We start from the raw sequence: 23,584 nt of genomic DNA on the forward strand, positions 1-23,584 counted from the left end.
CTAAAATACTTAATAATTACAAAATATAGACATGTATTTGATAATTAAAGTCATGTCAGAGCAAGCTGCTGAGGAAAAGGGCTCTCTGTAAAAGTGTATGCCAAAGTCCTAAAATGATAACATGAACACGAATGACTTATGCATATTTTCAAAATCCAGTGATTCTTTTTCAAGTGTACCTTAGCAGATGGGAGTTCAGTCTTTGCTCTAGAATCAATACATTAGTTAATTAATGTGAGTTGTTTAAAAAGCATTTTATTTCAACTAAAAACTTTATCAAGTACTTTGTTTAGAGGTGCTAATTATTTTAATATTCTTCTCTTATATGGTCCAGAATAAACTGAGAGAAAATGAAGTGAAATTATCCCATCAGTCACCCAAACAGTATGCAACATAACTGCCAAGACTAGAAAAGATAATTAGTGTTGTCAGTATTATGATCCTAGAGTACTTAATTTAAAAATATTTATTCACAGAACTTGATTTTTATCTTATTTTGTGGTTTGTAACTACATTTTTAAAAAGATGATCAAACCTTAGACTTAATATTTTTAAACTTTAAAGTCTTTACATATAGATGATGGAACTAGTTTTTGGAAATTTTGAGAAAATTTAAGATATTTAACATCTATTTTGCAGAAAACCCATTGATTTCCTGGTAGCCTCTGTTTCAATGTAGTACATTTTTCCTTATCCATGTAAATAATTTTTAGAAAATCAATAAAGGAAACAAATTTATATACAGTTGTTTCCTCAAAGCTGATTAGCAATCTTGTAGCTATTATTAAGGAGTTTGGTTTAACTGGTTCCAGGTTATTATATTCCAAAAACGTGTTTCTTTTATTTAACCATTTTAATGTTTGAAGAATGAATGAGAAAGTTTAAAATGATGTCTACTGAATTTAACTATGTTGATTTATGAAAGAGTTATTTACTTTCTATTTGTATTTTTACTATTTGGAAAACTATTTAAAATTCTACTCTAACAGTAAAAAATAGCAAAAGAAATAAATGAACTAAAACATTTTTCTCATTATACTAAAGTATTTAGCTTGTATGTAATTTTGCCTGATAGACTATTATTTCTGATACATTTTTATGGTAGTGAATAGTATGATAATTTTTAAGTAGTTTTTCTTTTAAAACAATTTTTTTTCCTCAAAGCTTTTGTTAACAGTGGTTACTGTTTACTTTTCTGTATTTTGTTCAACTATTTACTGACTTTTGAGCTGTATTAGCTCTTAAGAGTTACTTTTTTTTTAATCCTCTATCCTAGGAATCAATTCTTACTTGATTCTAGATTATATTCTTATTTTATTAGAGATAACATACTCTGGAAAGTCACAAGTAAACTTATCTTAATTTAATTCAACAAACGTTTATAGCATGCGTGGTTGCTATGGTGTTGATTAGGTTTCAGTGGGTCTTTCAGACTCAGCTGGACTAGGAAGAAAGGTCTGGAGACCTATTTCCAAAAATCATCTTTTGAAAACTGCATGGATTGCAGTGGCCCAATTTGCAACTAATTATGGGCTGGTGCATGTGATCGCCATGAGTCAGAAGCTGACTTGATGGAAGCCAGCCATGTCTCTCTAAAGAGCAGTGCCTGAAAGGACTCAGCCACAGCTAGTCTAGGCTAAGGGTAAAGTGTTTTTCTTCCAACTCTTCTTTGTATAATGTGAATATTGTTCTGATAGATGAAAGGATAATATAACAGGTGGGTCATTATCACTGGACGTAATGGGATGGTTTTGGTATTTCACTGTTTGGAAAGTTTATTGTACTGATTGACACTTGATTGTATTAAAAGTTTCAATAGTTTATGCTTTATAAATATTTTAAAAATTTACATATATGAGTTAGTTAATTGTGCCAGCCTGGCCGATAATCACATGTGGTGCTGGTTGAAAGGCGGAGGGATAAATGGGTGGTGAAGCCTCACCTTTCTAGTTCTCGGGTCTCTTGTTTTGTGATGGTTGATTCGGGTGCAGCTGCCTTAGCAGTTCCCTGCTTCAGCTTGCAAGATGGACTTCCTCCAAGACATCCCCAAGGAGAAGCCGCATGGATCTATCCCGATGCAGCCCTGGGTGCTGGAGCAGCCGTGTGGAGACCCTTGCCAGTGCTGAGATGCTTACACGTTCATGGACTCAGCTTTCCTCCTGCAGTCGGCATCATTGCCTCTGTTTTGTGAGGTGGAGGACTTTGTGGACTGGTGTTGGGTTAATGAGTTAATGTTGGACTTGTGGGCTTGGGCAGCATTGGGTTGGGATGTTTTCATGATGCACCTTTTCTTTACATAAAACTCTCTCTTATACGTGAGTCGCCGTGGATTTGTTTCTCCAAAGTACCTAGACTAATACAATATATGAAAAAATAGCTTTAGAAAATGACATTGAACTAGCAAAATACATTGAAATATTAGTATTAAATTCATTTGAAAATAAAATTTTATAGAATTATTGCAGAGTTAAAATAGTTAAATTTTGTCATTTGTGATAAAGTTGAATATGTTTCAGTGGTGTCAAATAACAGCCCCAAAACCTTACTGAACTTCTTAGAGTTTGGTAAAAATATAGTTTTTTTGTAACTGTTTCAGAGATTAAAATTTGTAAGCTCTGTGATGGGACTCGGGATTTAAATTTAGTGCTCAGGTTATGTTGCTGCTGCCATCAGGTTTAAAGCGGTGGATACTGCTGAAAGTGGTGGCAATTAAATTGCTGTGAAAATGAAACTTTCAAATGAACAGACTTAAATAAAATTTTTATAGGTTAGAGGATCGGAGCTCCTTGAATTTTGCAGTCCTATGAAATAAAGCATTACTTCTTCACAAGTTTCACATTAAATTTAACATTATATGTTTAAACAATTCCTGAGCAACTTTGAAAGTAAGTTTAAAATGGCAGGAGTTTGACTTACTCTGATGGAGAGAGTAGCTGTTGAGCAGAGTATGCTACTTATCCTCCATATCTTAATGAGTCTTTGCTCTGTAGTTGTCAAAGTCATGTCCATTTAGGGTCTGAAATGGATATATATCTTTCAGTTACATGACTTATATCATTATATATGTATTTCGTATAGATATTCTTGAATTGGAGAAATCACTTTAGTCTCAAGAATGGCAAGTCTTGTATTTTTCTTATCTAAATGAAGGTAAATGTAGCAAAACTATGATGTTGAGATTTGTTTTCTGCTTCTACATCTACTTTCTGCTTTTCTTTTGCAAATTCTTTTATTTATTTTTTAATCGTTTTATTAGGGGCTCATACAACTCTTATCACAATCCATACATACATCCATTGTGTAAAGCACATTTGTACATTCATTGCCCTCCCTCATCATTCTCAAAACATTTGCTCTCCACTTAAGCCCCAGGCATTGGGTCCTCATTTTCCCCTCCCTCCCAGCTTCCCGCTCCTTCATGAGCCCTTGATAGTTTATAAATTATTATTTTGTCATATCTTGCCCAGTCTGATGTCTCCCTTCACCCACTTTTCTGTTGTCCGTCCCCCAGGGAGGAGGTCACATACAGTTCCTTGTAATCGGTTCCCTCTTTCCTACCCACTCTTCCTCTACCCTCCCAGTATCACCACTCACACCACTGGTCCTGAAGGGATCATCCGCCCTGGATTCCCTGTGTTTCCAGTTCCTATCTGCACCAGTGTACAGCCTCTGGTCTAGCCAGACTTGCAAGGTAGAATTCCGATCGTGATAGTGGGGGTGGAGAGGAAGCATTTAGGAACTAGAGGAAAGTTGTATTTTTCATCGTTGCTACATCGCACCCTGACTGGCTCGTCTCCTTCCTGAGACCCCTCTGCAATTGGATCTCCAGTGGCCTACTAATGGGCTTTGGGTCTCCACTCCACACTCCCCACATCATTCACTATTGTAAGACTTTTTGTTCTGATGATGCCTGATACATGATCCCTTCAACACCTCGTGATCGCATAGGCTGGTGTGCTTCTTCCATGTGAGCTTTGTTGCTTCTGAGCTAGATGGCCGCTTGTTTACCTTCAAGCCTTTAAGACCCCAGAAGCTATACTTTTTGATAGCCGGGCACCATCAGCTTTCGTCGCCACATTTGCTTATGCACCCATTTGTCTTCATTGATCTCTTTGACACCTCGTGATCACACAGGCTTATATGTTCTTCCATGTGAGTTTTGTTGCTTCTGAGCTAGATGGCCGCTTATTTACCTTCAAGCTTTTAAGACCCCAGACGCTGTATCTTTTGATAGCCGGGTACCATCAGCTTTCTTCAGCACATTTGCTTATTCCCTTTTTGTCTTCAGAGGTTGTGTCGGGAAGGTGAGCATCATAGAATGCCAACAAATTCTCTTTTAAATACTAAAGTTTTCTCTCTGCTTTTGACTAGATAGAAAAATAAAAAAATATTAAATACCTTTCTCCACTTGAGTTTAGTAAAAAGGCTGAGAAGTGGTACTACATTTCTCATTGACTGCTTATAATTTAAGAGAGTGCATTTCTGTAAACTAATTTTCCTCTTTCCAAAACAAAATTTTTTTCTTTCTCCCAAAGACATTCCAGGTTTGTAGAATCAGGTGGGCCTTTTATTTGGGACTTGAAAATTCTGAAATTATTTTAAGTCTACTTAATTGGTTTGATCTAAATAATTCAGCCTCTTAGAATTGGGGGCTTATTTCTAGAAACTCATAAAAATCAACAGTCTGTAGTTTCTTTTCAGCAAGTCCAGTTCACTCTTCTCAATCTCTTGAGCAGGTTTTAAAGTCAGTACATTTCTCCTTTCCATGGATTTTGAACTCTCAAATACCAATTTTATAGTTTCCAGCAAATTTCTTTTATTTTAAATGAAAGTTGATATGAGGGGTACCCTCCCTCCAAATGGGTTTTTTTTCACAGCTATGTATTTAAAGTTTTTTATGAAACAACCATATCACCTTAAAAGTACTCTACATTATACTAAATACATTTGTCAAATCTGTGATTCCATTTTTGGAAACGCTTTTCAAGTTCATTTGTTTGGATGGCTGACAGCACCTTCCTTGTTTTTTTCCTCACCTCTTCTATGTTGTCAAATCACTGTCCTTTCATGTCTCTTATCATTCGTGGAAACAAAAAGAAGTCCCATGGAGTGAGGTCAGGTGAGTCAAGGTGCGTGGGGCAAGAGAGGCATGCTGTTTTTTGCCAAACACTGGCACTCTGAGATGGCTGCATTAGCAGATGCATTGTTGTGGTGGCAAAACCAATCCCCCATCTGCCACAAATCAGGTCTTTTTTGTCACACACTGTTACACAGTATTTTCACAACCTCTACATAGAAGCTTGATTAAGAGTTTGACTTAGTGGAATGAACTCCATATGCACTATCCCCTTACATAATAAAACAAAACAAAACAAATGAGCACCGTCTTGATCTTTCATTTCACTTGAGTTTTTGGGGGGTGAGGTGACAATGATGTCTTCCACTGACTTGACTGATGCTTGCTTTCATGGTTGCTATTTAAAAATAGCAACGGCCTTGGGAAACAGTCTGGATCACTTCAGAGCTGTTTTTCAAAGTGCGGCAATGTTTTCTAGTTGATGCTCTTTTTGCTGGTCAGTCAGAACCCAAGGCACACATTTTGCAGTGACCCTTCTCATTGCCAAATCTTCCGTTAACGTTCGCTGAACCGAGCTCCAAGATAGGGCAGGTAACCTCTCCATCTCTTCAGTAGTCCATCGACGGTTATTGAGCACAAGTGCACAAATTTTGTCAAAATTTTCATCCCATTCATTCAGGAAGATTATCAATCAACATTTTACCTTTTTTAAACAAGAAAACTACTTATACACTTCAGTTTTTCCCATAGCACTGTCCTTGTAAGCTGTGTTCAACATCACAACATATTTTGCAGCATTTTTCCCAAGCAGGAAACAAAATTTCATAGCTGTATGCTGTTCTCTTAAATCAGCCATCACAAAAACATGAGGTTCTAGTAATACTGCTTTTATGAAATAATTTACTATGACCAGAGAGAACCTTCCCAAGTGACACCACTGGGTGCACTAACTCAGAAAACTCCGCCTCTGCCACTGGAGGCTTTTTTTTTTTTTTTTTTCACAATAGCATAGTGAATTGGTTTGAATGTTTGAATTGTGACTCTGCCATTTATAAGCTGCTTGACTTTCAACAGTTTAAGAAACTCGCTATCCCTTGGGGTCTTTATCTATAAAATGATATCTAGGTTCTCATAGAATTATTTATAAGCATTAAATAAGATAATATATGTAAAAACTTAGAACAATACCTGGCACATAATAAGATTATCTGTTATTATTGTAATTAATGTTATCTTGGTTGGTATTTGAGAATTTTTAGAGACTCAATGATTTTTAAGAGAGCTATTCTACATTTTTTTTTGTTATATGACTATCACAACTTTTAAGCTTCTTTTCACTCTTTTTTTAATCACACCTTTTCTTTTTTTTTTTAAATCATTTTATTGGGGGCTCTTGCAACTCTTATCACAATCCATACATCCATCCATTGTGTCAAGCACTTTTGAACATTTGTTTCCCTCACCATTCTCAAAGCATTTGCTTTCTACTTGAGTCCTTGGTATTAGCTCCTCATTTTCCCCCTCCCTCCCTGTTCCCCTCTCTCCCATGAACCCTTGATAATTTATAAATTATTATTAATTTGTCATATCTTACACTGTCTGATGTCTCCCTTCACCCACTTTTCTGCTGTCCGTCCCCCAGGGAGGAGGTTATATGTAGATCTCGTAATCTGATCCCCCTTTCTCCCTCACCTTCACTCCAGCCTCCCTGTATCCCCACTCTCACCACTGGTCCTGAGGGGTTCATCTGTCCTGGATTCCCTGTGTTTCCAGTTCCTATCTTTACCAGTGTACATACGCCGGTCCATCTGAATTTGTAAGGTAGAATTGGGATCATGATAGTGGGCGGGAGGAAGCATTCAAGAACTGGAGGACAATTATATGTTTCATCATTGGTACACTGCACCCTGACTGGCTCATCTCCTCCCCGCGGCTCTTCTGCAAGAGGATGTCCAATTGCCCACAGATGGTCCTTGGTTCCCCACTCTGCACTCCCCCTCATTTATAATGCTATGATTTCTTTTGGTCTTTGGTGCCTCATACCTGATCCCTTCGACACCTGGCAATCTCAAAGGCTGGTGTGCTTCTTCCATGTGAGCTTTGTTGTTTCTCAGTTAGATGGCTGCTTGTTTATCTTCAAGCCTATAGGACCCCAGACTATATCTTTTGATAGCCGGGCACCATCAGCTTTCTTCACCACATTTGCTTATTCACCCACTTTGTCTTCAGTGATTGTGTCGGGGACAGGCTGGTGTGGTTCTTTCATGTGGGCTTTGTTGTTTCTCAGCTAGATGGCCCCCCTGTTTTTCTTCAAGCCTTTAAGACCCCAGATGCTATATCTTTTGATAGCTGGGCACCGTCAACTTTCTTCACCACATTTGCTTATGCACCCACTTTGTCTTGCCACTGATTTTGAATCACTTGTTGTTTCCTTGTCCATGGGTTTGTTAACACCCACTTCCTTTCCCCTGCCTCCCCCTCTCCCATGTCCCCCCAGAACGGTCATCCCATTGTTCTTTCTTCCAGCTTGTTTATCCCGCCTATCCCTTCCAGGTAGATGTACAGCGACAACAATATTCACCATCACAAGAATAAGTACAACGAAGCAACAATAGGTATAACAACAACAACAACAACAAAACCCTATAAATAGTTCAAGGTCTATTTGTTTTCGAGTGCTTTATGAGTGCTTTCCAGTCGAGTCTGATGGGGTGCCATGCCCTGGCCCCACATCTATCCCTGGCATTCCCTGGGGACTTCATTGCTCTGTCTGTTCCCCCCTACCCCCACCCCGCTGCTATGCTGCACACCCCCAGTGGCTGGCTTCCGTGTAGTAGGCTTAGGGCAGGCACAATTCCCACCGTGTGTCTCTAGTGTTGTCCCCCATGGTGCTGTGGGTCAGTGAGGAATGCTGTGTCCCATGGTAGGGTCGGCCCTGTGGTTGTCTCTGTGCACTGCTGCTCTGAGCAGAAACATTGTCCTCAGGGCTTGGTTAGCCACGATGTGCTTCATTCTTTTTTTTCCCTTCCCCCCTCGTTGGCTCCTGTGTGCTCTGATCAGACAAGTCCCTCTCCTTGAGCTATAGCGTCAGTGCTGTCCTCTGAAGTAAATTCTTCTTAAATGCTTCCTCCACCCCACTACCATGATCCCAGTTCTACCTTACATATCTGGCTGGACTGGAGGAGGTGCACTGGCACAGATAGGAACTGGAAATACAGTGAACCCAGGACAGATGAACCCCCCAGGACCAGTGGAGAGAGTGGCGATGGCGGGAGGGTGGAGGGAAGGAGAGGGAGAAAGGGGGAACAGAGGACAAGGTCTACATGTGGCCTCCTCCCTGGGGGATGACAGCGGAGAAGTGGGTGAGGGAGACGTGGAATGGGGTAAGATATGATAAAATAATAATAAATTATAAATTATTGGGGGGAGGGGGGAGAGAGGAGGGAGGGGGGAAAATGAGTTGACACCAGGGGCTCAAGTGGAAAGTGGGTGTCTTAAGAATGATGAAGTCACCATATGTACTAAAGTGCTGGACACAGATGACGTATGTACAGATTGTGATGAGTTGTATGAGACCCTAATAAAATGATTATTTAAAAAAAATTCTTCTGGGCGGGGGGAGGGTTAACTACACATTTTCTATTACTCTTTTTATTCAGGACATAACTTTCTTTTTAAAGGAAATACAATAAGGAATAAAGGGTAAAATGTTATACTTTTTAAGATGTTACACTTCTTATTCCCTTGGCACTTTCTTCTCTGTATTTAAATCTCCTTGATTTCTCCAACATGCCTTTCAATTAAATTACCCTTTGTTTGATTGTGTCGAATTTACTATTTAGCACTTAATTAAAATTTTTAAGCATTAAATTTTTTTTTCATTGTGATTTAGGTGAAGCGGTACAGAGTAGCTCATATGTTTTACATTCAATAATTCATACACCTTTTGTCTCAACTCATCCATTTCACTCCTCTCAACATACTATTTCGCATCCCATGTACCCCCAGTGTTTCCTTTCACCATTCTTCCTTCTTGCCCAACCCTCTGTCTTTAGGTAACAGCTACAACCATTTCATTTGGTAATTATTCTAAAACAGATGTGAATTCGGCTATAGATTTGAAGGGTGAGGCTAAAGGCCAGAGTCTTGGTATACTGTATTTCATGGTTCCATCATTTTGCTTTAATGAGGACCCCGGTAGTGTAGTGGATAAGCATTGGGCTGTGATCTACATTTTGCTTTAATGTTAATCTTAGTCATTTTGACATTTTTGTATGTTAACATCAATAGCTAACTAAGCAGTTGGCCTCTTGACTTTCAGTTATTTGGTTCTACTTCATAAAAAAGCTTGTACCATATGTACTTGTGTATAAACCGAGTTTTTCAGCACATTTATTATGCAGTTTTTGTGGTAAAATTAAGTGCCTCGGCTGATAGTCAGATCGGATCGGCTTATACTTGAGTATGTAGGTAATTAAAACTTAAATAACCCAATAAATATTGGCCCAAGGTTTTAAAAGTAGTCAGTAAGCACATAAAAGAGCTCAACATCATTAGTTTTTGTGGTTGTGTGCTACCAGGTCAATTCCAACTCATAGTGTACCCAAGGGGGTTCACTGCACAGGGATCTGGGGTCCACAGGACACGCTGCACTCCTAGCTCTTGTGAGTCATGAGATCCAGCCTCTTGCTTCTTAAAGGGCTCAATTTATGCATAAAGGAACTCCCTGAAATCTTGTACGCAGTAACTTACCAATAAATCCTATCAGTCTCTTCCCCCACCTTAACCCCAGGATAAGGTCTTTTGGTGGGAGAGACTTTGGCTAGAAGAGCCACATTAAAGAATTCACTGCCCCTGCAGCAGTTTGCGAGTTGGCCCTCCTTCTGGTGGGGTTTGATCAAGAGGAATTATGGAATGCCGAGTGGAGGGTGAGCATGACGATGGAACAGAGGAAGGTGAAAGGAGATAGAGGAAAGAAGTCAAAAGCAAAAGCTATTTATAGAGGGATAGCTACAGGTATGTATATATGTAAATATATTAACTTATAATGAAAGCGATAGAGGCCAATGCACATGTATTTATAGATTAAGTATTAAGATAACAGACGGACTTAGGGCCTCTACTCAAGGTCTCCCTAAACACAGGAACACTTTGTTCTAATAACCTGGCACTCTTTGATACTCACCTTTCCAACTCGATCACTGAAGACAAAATGGGTGCATAAGCAAATGCGGTGAAGAAAGTGGATGGTACCTGGCTGTCAAAAGATATAGCGCCTGTGGTCTTAAAGGCTTGAAGTTAAACAAGCAGTCATCTAGCAGGGAAGCAAATAAGTCCACATGGAAGAAGCACACCAGCCTGTGTGATCATGAGGTGTCAATTAGATCAGGTATCAAAAGATCCCCAACTAACAATTATATTAATGTGAATGAGGGGGGTTGGAGTGGAGACCCAAAGCCCATCTGTGGACAATTGGGCATTCCCCCCACAGAAGGGTTACAAGGAAGGGACAATTCAACCAGGTTGCAGTTTGACACTGACAAAACACAACATCATTCTAGTTCCTGAATGTTTCCTCCCTCCAGTACCATGACCCGGTTCTACCTTACAAATCTGGCTAGACCGGAGGACACACATTGGTATAGATAAGATAAAAGCTCTTGACACATGAAATTCAGGACAGGTAAAACCCTCAGGAACACTAGTGAGAGTTGTGATGTCATGAGGGTAGAGGGATAGTGGGGTGGGGATTGTGGTGGGAGAAAGGGGGAACACACCACAAGGTTGGATATGCAGCCTACCTCCAGGGGAATGAATCACACACTTGTGGGTGAAGGGAGACACTGGACAGTGTAAGACACAACAATAATATATAATTGATCAAGGATTCACAAGGGTGGGATGGTGGCGGAGGGAGGGCGAAGAAGAGCTGGTACCAAGGGCTCAAGTTGAAAGAAAATGTTCTGGAAATGTTGATGACAACATATGTACAATTGCGCTTAATACAACTGAATGATGGATTGTCGTAAGACTTTTAAGAGCTCTCCCCCAATAAAATGATTAATAACAAAATGGGCGGAGAAACTGTTGTCCAGCCTTGAGGGGAAATTGCATGGTTTCATTAGAATTCCCTTCCTTTTATCATCACAAACCAGTTACTTTGACAGCCAACACTTCCTACCTCAGACTCGGGTGACATTTTCTGTTAAGACTCTTATTTCCTGTCCTGTGAATTGCCAATTCCACCAGGGAAAGGCCAGGTGAATGTGGAGCTCATTGCTTCTCGGCCTTTTGGCTAAGATCAGGTGTAGAATGTGGAGCTCACCTTATGATCCTCCCTTCTTTTAGGTCCTCTCCCTTCAAATCTGGCTTGCTTTGGTGCCTAAAACGAAAACCCAACCCAATGCCATTGATTCGATGCCAACTCACAGTGACAAAGTAGGCTTTTATGGAAGCAAACTGCCACATCTTTCTCCCATGGAACAGATAGTGGGTTTTAACTGCCAACCTTTTGGTTAGCAGCTGAGTGCTTAACCATTCTGTCTGGTGCCTAATGACTTTCAATCGTATTTTGTTATTTTCCTCAGATTTTGTTTTCATTAAGAAGTTTAATTTGATATAAGCTATATGTCACTCACAGTTAGCCTAAAGTCTCCCTCTTCTTCACTTTAATATTACTAGTCATGTCTTTTATTCCCTGTTTTCTCATTTCCGCCTCTTATAAGTAATATATCCTCATTATTTAAGGTGACCAGGCGTCCCGCTTTTGGCGGGACAGTCTCAATTTTTAACAATTTTTCCCGCGTCCCACGGCATTTTAAAAAAGTCCCAATTTTTGCAGACAATCAAAAAGTGGATGAAGGGAGACGTCGGACAGGGCAAGATATGACAAAATACCCATTTATAAACTATCAAGGGCTCATGTGGGGGGGGAAGGGGGGGGGGGGGGGAAAAATGAGGACCTAATGTCGGGGGTTTAAATGGAGAGAAAATGTTTTGAGAAACGATGTACAAATGCGCTTTACCCAATTGATGTGTGTATGGATTGGGATAACAGTTGTATGAGCCCCCAATAAAATGATTTTTTTAAAAGAAAAAAATAAAATAAATTAAAAAGTCCCAATTTTTGGAAAGAATGCACGACAAGCTAGGGTATATGGTTTTCGGCTGCCATGTGGCTATTTCACCAGGATGAGTTTTATCAATGGTGTCCCACTTTACCAATGTTAAAATCTGGTCACTTTACCATTATTAGTCTCTCTCTCTTTATTGGATTGTTCTTATTGCCTCTCAAACCTTCCTGTGTTTCCATGTTTCCAAAGATATGCTTGTCCTCGGTTCCTTCTCTATTACTACTCCTGTCTTGTTCTGAGCTAGGTGCTGGTTTGCATCCCAGGCACTATTTGGAGTTGTTTTTGTTTGTCTCAACTACTTACACTGCTAGGTTAATTTTTATTTCTTTCTTTTGTTTTTAATCTTTTCATTTGCCTTGCTCCCTTTTTGTGTACTTTGATATTTGAATATATAAATCTTATATTTGCCTTAAAGCTATACTATAAGCAGAAGTCTCATCCTTTTCTCTGAATCTTCCACCCTGTTCCCATTCCTCTCCTTGAAAGGTAAGGTAAACATTTTTATTATTTTCTGGTTTAATTTTCTTTATTTTTAAACATCTCTTGCTCCCCCCCCTCTTTCCCACCACCCAAAATGGTAACTTACTTATACCTTCCTTTTATGAGTTAAGGAGTCTTGGTGGGTTAAGTATTGGACTGCTAATTGCAAAGTTTGTAGTTTACTCTATTAACCACTTGATGCGAGAAAAATGGGGCTTTCTATTCTTGTAAGGAGTACAGTCTCAGAAACCTAACAGATTGATATAGATTTGTTGGCATTGGGTGGTTTGTGAGTAATACTTTTGTTAGTTTCAGAAAGTTGTATGCTAGTATTTCTTCAAAATATTGCTTCTAAAATATTTGTGTAAATTCCCATACTTTAATGAATCTATTTATTATAGATAGACATTTCAGTTGATACTTCAGATCATGCAGATTTTAACTGTGTGGCTCAGAGTTGTGTCTTATTGTACATCTCTAAAAAGTAGACTTGTTTGGTCAGAGAATTAACCCATGTAAATTACCCTCCTTAAGCATTACACTATTTTTGTATAACTATCAGCATTGTATGATACATGTATGTCTATTTATGTGGACATTTTAAAAAAATCATTTTATTGAAGGCTCATACAACTCTTTTCACAATCCATACATCCATCGTTTCAAGCACATTTGTACATTTGTTGCCATCATTTTCAAAACATTTTCTTTCTACTTGAGCACTTGGTATCAGCTCATTTTTTCCCCTCCCTCCTTTACCCTCCTTCCCTCCCTCCCTCATGAACCCTTGATAATTTATAAATTATTATTATTTTTTCATGTCTTACACTGACCGATGTCTCCCTTCACCCACTTTTCTGTTGTCTATCTCTCTGGAAGGGGGTTATAAGTAGATCATTGTGATTGGTTCCCCCTTTCTCCCCCCACCTTCTGCTTCCCCTCCTGGTATCGCTACTCTCAATATTGGCCCTAGGGGTGTTTATCTGTCCTGGATTCCTTATGTTTCCAGCTCTTGTCTGTACCCGTGAACATGCTCTGGTCTATCCAGATTTGTAAGGCAGAATTAGGGTCATGATAGTGGGTGGGTGGCGGGGGGCGGGGGGAGGAAGCATTAAAGATCTAGAGGAAAGTTGAATGTTTCAAAGGTGCTGTATTGCACCCTGACTGGCTCGTCTCCTCCGTGACCCATCTGTAAGGAGATGGTTGACACGTTTTGTTTTGTTTTTAATCATTTTATTGGGGGCTCGTACAACTTTTATCACAATGTATGCATACATCCATTGTGTCAAGCACATTTGGACATTTGTTGGGTGGACACGTTTTTAACATCAAATATTGTGAACTTTCATATGATAAAAGTTGTTCTTTTAGCCTGTGGTCTATTGTATCATCAGGGACCCTCTGGACAGCAGATAGTACAGGTAAATTATAATCATTCAAGGAAGGTTTATTTACAGAGCCCAATTGTAAAATTGTGAATGGTAAAGAGGGAATACCTGTGATCGTAGAATGCGATCTGTGGAGCTGTGAGTTCTCCAGCGCCTCGTGGGCCTAGCAGAGTAAGTGGGTTACAGCACTACTCTAGAAGGACAGATTTATCTGTAGAGTTGACGGACTTTGGAGATGTAGTGACCTTAGGTCAAGAGAGAACTAGTCATCCTGAGAATTCAAGGAGAGATTCAGGAATACACAACCCTTTCTTATATTCTGCTTTTCTTCCTTGAAGTCTGTGCTGGGGCAGAGTACAGAGGTTTTTTTGGTTTGTTTGTTTGTTTGCTATTTTTCATATAGGTCCATTTTTCAAGGACAGAGAGCAGAACAACGATGACTATGGGAGTAACAGTCAAGAAACTGAATGTATTTCATTGGGTAATCTCCCGCATAGACCTCTTTAAAGTGTGAAAAATCAAAAAATATTACTTTTAGGACTACAGCGTACCTGACCTGGGCCATGGTAGTTTTAATTAATGTACAATGAGTGAGGAAAGTGGAAGAACTAATTTTGGTGTTGGTGAAGAATATTAAATATGCCCCACACTGAGAGAAGAACACAAGTCTCTCTTAAAAGAAGTACAGCTAGAATGCTAGGATGGTGCTAGATACGAAGCTAGAAGGCTTCATATCACACACTGTGGCTATGTTATCAGGCGGGGCTACATCATCCTCGGGAAAGTTGAACCTCAGTGAAAAATTGGAAGCTCCTCAAGGAGATGAATTGACAAAGTGGCTAGACAATGGACTCGAACATAGTAATGATTGTGAAGATGTCACCAGAACAACAGTTTTTATTCCTTTGTACATGTGGTTTCTGTGAGTCAGAACCAACTTGGCAGTACCTACCACAACTATCACTCGTCTCTACAACTCTGTTATCTCATGGAAAAACAAGAAATAGTGCAGTGTTGTAGGTTATACTGTGTGCCCTATGTGGGATTCAGAATGCATATGCAAGTCGACACCAACTTTCTTAATGACTCCCACTTATAGCAACCTGAAAAAACGGAGTAGGACTGTCTCCTAGGTTGTCTGAGATTGAAAATCTTTATGGAAGCAAACAGCGTTATCTTTCTCCTGCAGCATGACTTGGGTGTTTTTAATAAACTTGTGCTTAGTAGTCCAATGCTTAACCAACGGCACCGCCCGGACTTCTGATACTGAATTTAAACCAAAACCAATTGGGTCCATTCCAATTCAGAGGACAAAGTAGACTTTTTCCAGCTGAATTTTTCTTCTCTTGAGTGGCTGATGGGTTTGACCTGCCAATATTTACAGTTCCTTGTCCTGATGGTGCACAGGGTTAGGAACTACAATCTTATCAATTCCTTTACAAAAAAAATAAAAGAGGATGTTAAAAAAATGACTCTAAGGCAATCAACTTGCTCTAATAGTCATTTAGGTTATGGGAGCAAAGGCTAATATGGGATTCGGTGTACATAATGGTTAAGTTTAACCTGAAAGACTGAAACTCACTGCCATCAAGTTGATGCCAAGCCATAGCGACCCTATAGGACAGTGTAGAACTGCCCCCTGTGGGTTTCCAAGACTGTAACTCTTTATGAGAGTAGAAAGGCCTATTTCTCCTGAAAACTGCCGGTGGTTTGGAACTGCTAACCATGAAGTGACTAACCACAACGCCCCAGGGCTCCATGGTTAAGTGTGGACTCATCATTTACCAGTTTTATGATGTGTAACACGTTAATTCGTTACTCTAAGGCTTTCCTCCCCTTTTGAAATAAATGGGTAGAAAAGTACCATCTGCTTCCTTATAAGTATTACATGTAAAACTTGGCATATAGTAAGTATTGAGAAGATGTTATGTTTTATTATTATTATGGATGTATTTTAATAATTTTAATTAACTAGTATATAGTATCTAGGCTTGACATTTAAGCCATTAAATGAGAGATGCTTGAAGCATGGTTGTAGCAGATAAATGGAAAGGGAGGACAGATAGTAGAAATGTGTATGTCAAATAATGTTATTTAAAATGTATATGACTAAACTTCTGTATAGTTCTCTATGCAGGTTCATTTGTGTGTATTCACATCAGTAGTTAATAATTGACAACTGCAAGCATCTGTATAATTTACAAAGTACTTTGACATATATTGTTGAATTGATAGTCAGAACCTTCCTATATTATTAGTTCCAGTTTATTGAGGCCCAGAGAAGTTAATTAATTGATTAAACATCACATAAGTTAATGAAAAACAACTTGAAGCTTTTGTAGTACACATCTTTCATGCTAGGCAAGCATGGAGCAATCGCTCTGAGTTAGTGCACCCGGTGGTGTTGCCTGAGAAGATTCTCTCTGATCACAGTGATTTTTTTTGTAAAAGCAGTGTCGCTTGAACCTTATTTTTTTGTTATGGTTGATTTAAGAGAATAGTGTGAGGCTGCGAAATTTTGTTTTCTGCTTGTGAAACATGCCACAGAAACTGTTGTGCTGTTGGACACAGCTCACAAGGACAGTGCAAGTGTATGAGTGGTTTTCTTGTTTTAAAAAAATGGAAATGTCTATTGATGACAAACCTTGTTCTGGATGTCTGTCCACTTCCCCAAAGGATGAAAATGTCAACTAGTAGCGCAGTTGGTGTTTGTTTCGCCAGGTCAGACTGTTAGTCAAGCTTTTTATTTAGAGGTTCTGAAAAGATGAATAACAGTGTGCGACAAAATAGGCCTAAATTGTGGCAGACACCGAACTGGTTTTGCCACCACGACAGTGCACCTGCTCATGCAGCCAGCTCAATGTGCCAGTTTTTTTCCCCAAAAATAGCATGCCTCTCTTTTCCCATGCACTTTACTCACCTGACCTCACTCTGTGGGACTTCTTTTTGCTTCCATGAATGCCGAGGGACATAAAAGGACAGTGATTTGATGGCGTAGAACAAGTGAAGAAAAAAAAACGAGGGAGGTGGTACCAGCCATCCAAACAGATGAGTTTGAAAAATGTTTCCAATAATGGAATCACAGATTTGACAAATGTATTAAGTGTAATGGAGAGTACTTTGAAGGTCATAAGGTTGTTTTGTAAAAAAAAATAAATGCATAACTTTGGGGAGGGGAGAAAAAAAATTCCTTTTTTGGGGGAGGTGCAACAATATGAAAAAGCTTCATTACCTTGAACTAGTTAATATCATTTATTAAGTATCTGCCTTAATACCAAGATAAGGAAAGGGACAGAATGGTTCAAAGCGTATTAGTTATCTAATCCATATATATATATGTATATATATATATGCTTACTAATAATCTCTTTTCAGAAGATCAAAAACTGACTATAATTTGCCATATAAAATACCTTTCCCAGAAATTAAAATGATAATTTACCTTATCTGTCCAAAGTGTATTAGTCATTTAGTACATTATGTATGATTATAAAATAATTTATAATAGAGTTATTTCATAAGTGTTTTAAAATAGTATTGATCGTGAAACTTTTTGAAATTTACCATCAGGCCAATGGTGGCAGACTCTACATAGAAGTATGCTTCGTGGTGTTCTGGGAAAAAGTTTTCGACTTGTTGGCTATACTATTCAGTATGGCTGCATAGCTCATTGTGCATTTGAATACGTTGGTGGTGTTGTCATGGTAAGTTTTACATTCAGGAAAAATGATTTTACATATATACTTTTTAAATGGTAGGAAAATACATATTTTTCTTATAGAGTTGAAGATAAAGTATGAAACTTAAAACATAAAATCATTCCAAATTCTGAGATACAAGAAAGTATGTTTGAATTGGCAATGATATAAACGCTAAGCCCCATTATTTTAAATATGGTTCTCTATTTTGATTCTCATCAGGGTATGGAAGACCCTATTAATCATTTAATGAGGAAAATAATTGCTAGCATTTATTGAGTTCTACTTACTCTGTTCAGAATTTGTTTGATGTTTTAATAACTTTCATTAACTCATTTAATCTTATGTACTTAGTGAGATATTAACTCATTTTACATATGAGGAAACTCAGACTCCAAATTGGTGGTAATTTATTTGTGATCCTACAGTTAGTAAATAGCAGACTTTGAATTTCAACACAGATTATCCAGTTTCAAAACTCTTGATATTAACCTTTGTTTTTAATTGTCCATTTCCAAATGTTCTTCATCACTCTAAATAAAAACTTAGTACCACAGTATTACTTATATAGTAACAACTAACCCTCCCTCCAACAAACCATTAATACACTTTGTCTCTGTGCACATGCCTGTTCTAGATATTTTATATACCATATATTCTCGAGTATAAACCAACCCGAATATCAATGGAGGCACCTAATTTTACCACAAAAAAGGTGTGCTGAAAAACTCGGCTTATACACGAGTATATACGGCAAATGGATTTTTGTAAAAGATTAAAAAGTTACTTGATATTTCCAATTGGCTGCAGAGGTTGCAAACATAAAGTCTCATTGTAGGTTCTGATTTAAAGGTTTTATTACACATAGTACTGGAGATTGTCATATTTTGATATTCAGACAGTGATGTTTTTTATTCTAGCTTTGAGATATGGTATATGTGAAGATTATTGTTTTAAGATTTACAAATATGAAAATCTTGAAACTCTTAGTCTATTTCATAAGCTCTAGGTCCATCAAGTGAGTAAACTATTTGTTTGGAATAGGAGGAAAGATATCAACTCATTGGGAAGACTAGGATACCAGTTAATAAGTTAACATCATGAGCACTGGCTGATATTTGACAGTATCAAGGAAGTCATTCATTCATTCAATAGATATTTACTAAATACCAACTTTATTCTAAATACTGTTCTTGAACTTGGTTATACAGCTGGAAACTTGAGACAAGTTCTCTGCCCTCATGGAGCTTACATTCTATAGGGTTGACTAAAATCTGGAATAATTTAAATGATATTTTAGTCCTGTGGTATAATATGAATAAATATATATCCTTGTGTTTCAGGACTTAACTGCTGCCAACTTAACATTAACCATTCCCCAGAGAAACAGCCTTACTATATCATTCTTTAAAGCTGAAGAACATTGGATTTTCTTTCTGCTAAATATTTGTATATTATATATGCTGAATTGAAAAAGATTTTGAAATCAAATTACAAAATTACCTCTCTTTTTAGTGTTCTGGACCATCAATGGAGCCTACAATTCAAAATTCAGATATTGTCTTTGCAGAAAATCTTAGTCGACATTTTTATGGTATTCAAAGGTAAATTTCTATCATAGATACTTTAAATTAGAGTGAAGGTATGCAATACACATTGTGTCTCTTCTGCAATAGCTTAACTTCTATCTTTAAAGTATCTTCATAAACAACCAAATATTTAATCAACAAGATAAAATTTTGAGTCAAATATTTTCTAATTATTTGGTCAGAAGATTTAAGGGAGACAAAATTACCATGGACTTTGTTTCCTTTCAAAGACTCCTAAAGTGCTCATGAATATAGAATATTTCAATCTTTACAAAGTTGTTTGAAACTGACATGTCAGTGTAATTAGCAAGAGTGGATTATCTCATTTCAGAAAAGGGCAAAAGTGAGGGGAATTCAGAAGTTTGTGGAAAAATGGAATAAAAAGTTAAATGGAATTTTCCCGTGAACTTTTGAAGCAGCCTCATATTGCCTCCGAATTATAGACTTGCATGACGTAATAGCCTTCAGCTCGCTCTGATGAAGATTAGTTTCAAAAAGCATTATAAATAATGTTTCTATATTTTCTTTAAAATTGCTGAAGATGGTGTATTTCATTCTCCAATTAATTATTTTTGTAAAATTTTCTGACTTAGTTGCTAGAGAAAATTTGTTTCCCCTTCTAAACACTTATTTTTCCCAACTTGATGATTGCTATCTAATTAATCTAAAATTTAAAAAATTTTAGTATCAAAAGGCCTAGAATATTCACACTTGTATGTAGCAACTACTAGGTTTTCAGTATAACTATAATCTTCCTTTTATTTTCATTTAATGCCTTTGACATTACTTTGGCATTTGCATCTTTTATTACAAATACATAAAATTTCTGGAATTAGGTATGAGTAATATGAAATGCTTTGAAAATAGGTGTCATTAAATAGAATTTAGACTTCTGATTTTGTTCGTTTTATGCAGAAAGAACATCTTGTTCTTTTTTTTCCCAGCATGGGACCTATTTTGTTCCCCTCCACCTTTCCATTTTTATTCCGATCTTTCTTAGATCATTTACTAATTGGATGGTCACTGCTTCTGTGAACCTTGCTTTCCAGATGTAATATGATCCCTAGTGACGTTTTGTTGGATAACAGACTTTATTCATTTTTATAGTATATATTTTAGCAATTTTGGAAACATTTCATTTGGTGTACATTCTAATTTTTCCCTTAAATATAAATTTTCTGACTATAATGTAAATTATGTTGGGTATATAATTTATATCAATATCAATTCCTTGAGCTTTAGGGAAACATAGTTGATGTTCTATCTTCTTATGTGTTCTAGAGTCAGTAAAAGGCTCACAAGTTATATTTATTTGGTTAATTTGTAAATATTTATATGGAATTGTTTCTTCACAATTTGGGTTCTAAAGTTCTGGACATGAAATTAACACATAGTGTGTATAGTTCAAAATATAATTTTTATGGAGTTATAATAAAGTTTAGATTCTTCTAATGTCTTTTCCATTATACTCATTGGAATTTGAACCATCAAATTAGTCAAAAATGCAAGTCATGAAAATGTCCACAAAGATGGTCAGTGCATGGAAAAGGCCATATACAAGAGGCTCAAGGGTGTGGCTTTATTTAAATTGCATTGCAAAAACTATGCATGTGTTTTTGTATGATATGAAATATTGATATTTCTTTGGCTTTTTCCCCCCTCAGAGGTGACATTGTGATTGCAAAAAGTCCAAGTGATCCCAAATCAAATATTTGTAAAAGAGTAATTGGTTTGGAAGGAGACAAAATCCACACCAGTAGTTCATCAGATTTCTTTAAAAGCCATAGTTATGTAAGTAACATTTCAATTAAGTTATGTATTACTATCCTAATTGATTAACACTAATTGAACATCTTGACAAAAGACAATAACTTTATCATAGTTTGAGTACAGAAATTATTGATTCACTAAAACTTTAATATGTTTACAGCAAGAATAACTTGGCCATTATATTTCATGTATTTCAATTCCTTTTAAAACCTATATAAAGTTTGTTTTGGATAAGATTCACTGATGGAAGGATTATTGAACAAAAGTTCATGGGAAAATAGTGTATTTGCTTAATTTCAAAATGTGTCTCCCAAGATATTTATTACAAAGCAAAAAATAGTAACTTTACAGTGAATAATGTAGCAATGCCACCGAAATCAAATTATCAAGGTTAAATTAACCTCATTAATAATACATATCAACATAATGTAGCCCCCGATAGGAAGCACTAAAAAGGGCAGATTATTTCTCTTGTATTCTTGCAAAGAAGGTATAATATCAATCTAGTCATGAGAAAATATTGGACAAATTCAAAAGCAGGGACATAACTACAACGTAACTACATAATGTCTACAATATAACTAACCAGTACTCAACAAAAATACCATGCCATGAAAAGCAAAAAAAGAGTGAGTAATGGTCACAGGTTAGAAGTTAGAACAGATACATGATAAATGTATGCACTCTGGGATTCCAGTTTAGAAATTTGGTCCGACTAGCTAATGGGACCAAATTCATTGAAAAATTGGTGATATCAAATAAAGTCAATAGCTTGGCTTATTTTGTACATATAACAAACGCAGAGTATTTCTTTTTATGGAAAGTTATTAAGCTGTAGTATTTGAATCAGTCAGTAATTGTTCTTGAATAAATTCTATTTAAGGAAAACATTAATTGAATTTTTCATATGTATGCATGGCTATAATACAAGACACTTCCATTTTATTAACGGAATCTTTCATTCAACTTGGTTTTGGCATGTTTATATGTCATACATATATACATACATCACACATGCATAATAATATTGTCCAACACTTATTTTGTGTCTAACAGTCAAAACTCTTTACAAGGGTTGAGTTATAAAATTCTTACAACAGCAGCTCAATGAAGTTGCTAGTAGGGGTATTTTAAAGATGAGAAACTTGAAAACAAGAAGGTTAAATAAAGTTCTCAATTTCAAACAGCTAGTGAAAGAATTGTGACTCATAAACAGGTAACCTGGTTCCAGAATGTATACTCATATACTCATGTATATCCATAGAGAGCTATTATTTACAATTCAGTTTTATCAAATTATACTTCCTGAAAAAAATGTATTTGTCATGACTATTGTAAAAGGAAAAGGACAGTACTGTTTCTGAAAGAGAAACCAGTGATTTTGAGCACTTGTGTTTTCCCTCTCCCTACACTTGTTCTAGCCTGAGTTATTCATACCATAAGAAGAGCTATTACAGAACCACTGTAGCAAATGTGTTCCATTAATCAAGGTGATTTATAACAAAACATTCATCCAAGTTTGGAGCACTCTGAAAAGATATCCAGACTGTCTGCAGGGTCCGCCCCTCTAGGTGTCCCCTTTCAGTTATCTCCAAAGCACACTGGGTACTGTATTTTATGAAATGGGTTTCTTCCCCTTTCCTATGCATCCTCTTAGAAAAACCATGCTGCTTATAAGATGATGACATGGCTGTTTAGATCCTGATTGAGGTGCATAGTAAAGACTACCATTATTAAATGTGTTTTGAATTCCAGGTAAAAAAACATTCTTCTGTTGGGGACTTCAGCAGGCAAAACACCAAAATTGTCATTTGGAACTTAGAATATAGAGTTTAGCATATGAAAGAAATAGCATTGTTCTTAAATTGGCAAAAAAGAATATAAGCAGATCATTGGTTAAGTGATATGGAACCATTTTATTCATTCCAGAGTTCTGAAAGTTTTTGTGGTGAGCATCATTTACAAACCATGATTTATTTTTTACATTAAACATTTGGAAACTAAGTAGTCCCTAACAAAGTGCTGTTTAGTGGATTTTACTCATTCTGATGGTACTGAGGCTAGTAATTCTTTCTTTAGCCTATGGGGGAGGCATTGGCTGCTGGGATATGAGCTTCATTTGCTATTCTTGAAATAAACAAATCTGCTCACCCTCAAAGGTCTTGAATAACTTGGCTTTCTACACTACAGGCACTGCTCAGTTTGGTACTGGAGGTGCTACTTTGCAAAAACAAACAAAAAATATTTGAAAGTAGGAGAATGTACAAATATTGTTAGCTCTGCTTATGGCATCCTTATGCATGCGTAGCAGATGGCAAGGTGATTCTGTGCCATTTTCATGTTTTTGTATGTTTAAGGTTCTTGTGTGTCTGGTTTGTCAATCTGTCTCCCGAAGGGTTTCCCTTGTTATGTCACTCTCTATCAATTGGTCTTTGCTGATGACACATCT

At 37.1% G+C, this 23,584-nt stretch overlaps 1 protein-coding gene across 6 annotated transcripts in view; it reads left to right on the plus strand.

Annotated features, from left to right (window-relative positions):
- Positions 1 to 23,584, plus strand: part of IMMP1L (inner mitochondrial membrane peptidase subunit 1) — a 123,044-nt gene that overhangs the window by 20,664 nt on the left and 78,796 nt on the right. For all 6 annotated transcript variants that reach the window (XR_006680129.1, XM_045291041.1, XM_045291040.1 and 3 more), the window contains exons 3-5: positions 17,649 to 17,782; positions 19,292 to 19,380; positions 21,030 to 21,156. Coding sequence is in view for 5 of the 6 variants with exons in the window: in XM_045291041.1 (XP_045146976.1) it covers positions 17,678 to 17,782; positions 19,292 to 19,380; positions 21,030 to 21,156 (321 nt within the window). In the remaining variant the exon portion in view is untranslated. The remainder of the gene's footprint in view (positions 1 to 17,648; positions 17,783 to 19,291; positions 19,381 to 21,029; positions 21,157 to 23,584) is intronic.

Source organism: Echinops telfairi, unplaced genomic scaffold (genome assembly GCF_000313985.2).
Source record: "Echinops telfairi isolate 266 unplaced genomic scaffold, ASM31398v2 ScPeMD7_60;HRSCAF=208, whole genome shotgun sequence".
Lineage (NCBI taxonomy): Eukaryota > Metazoa > Chordata > Mammalia > Afrosoricida > Tenrecidae > Echinops > Echinops telfairi.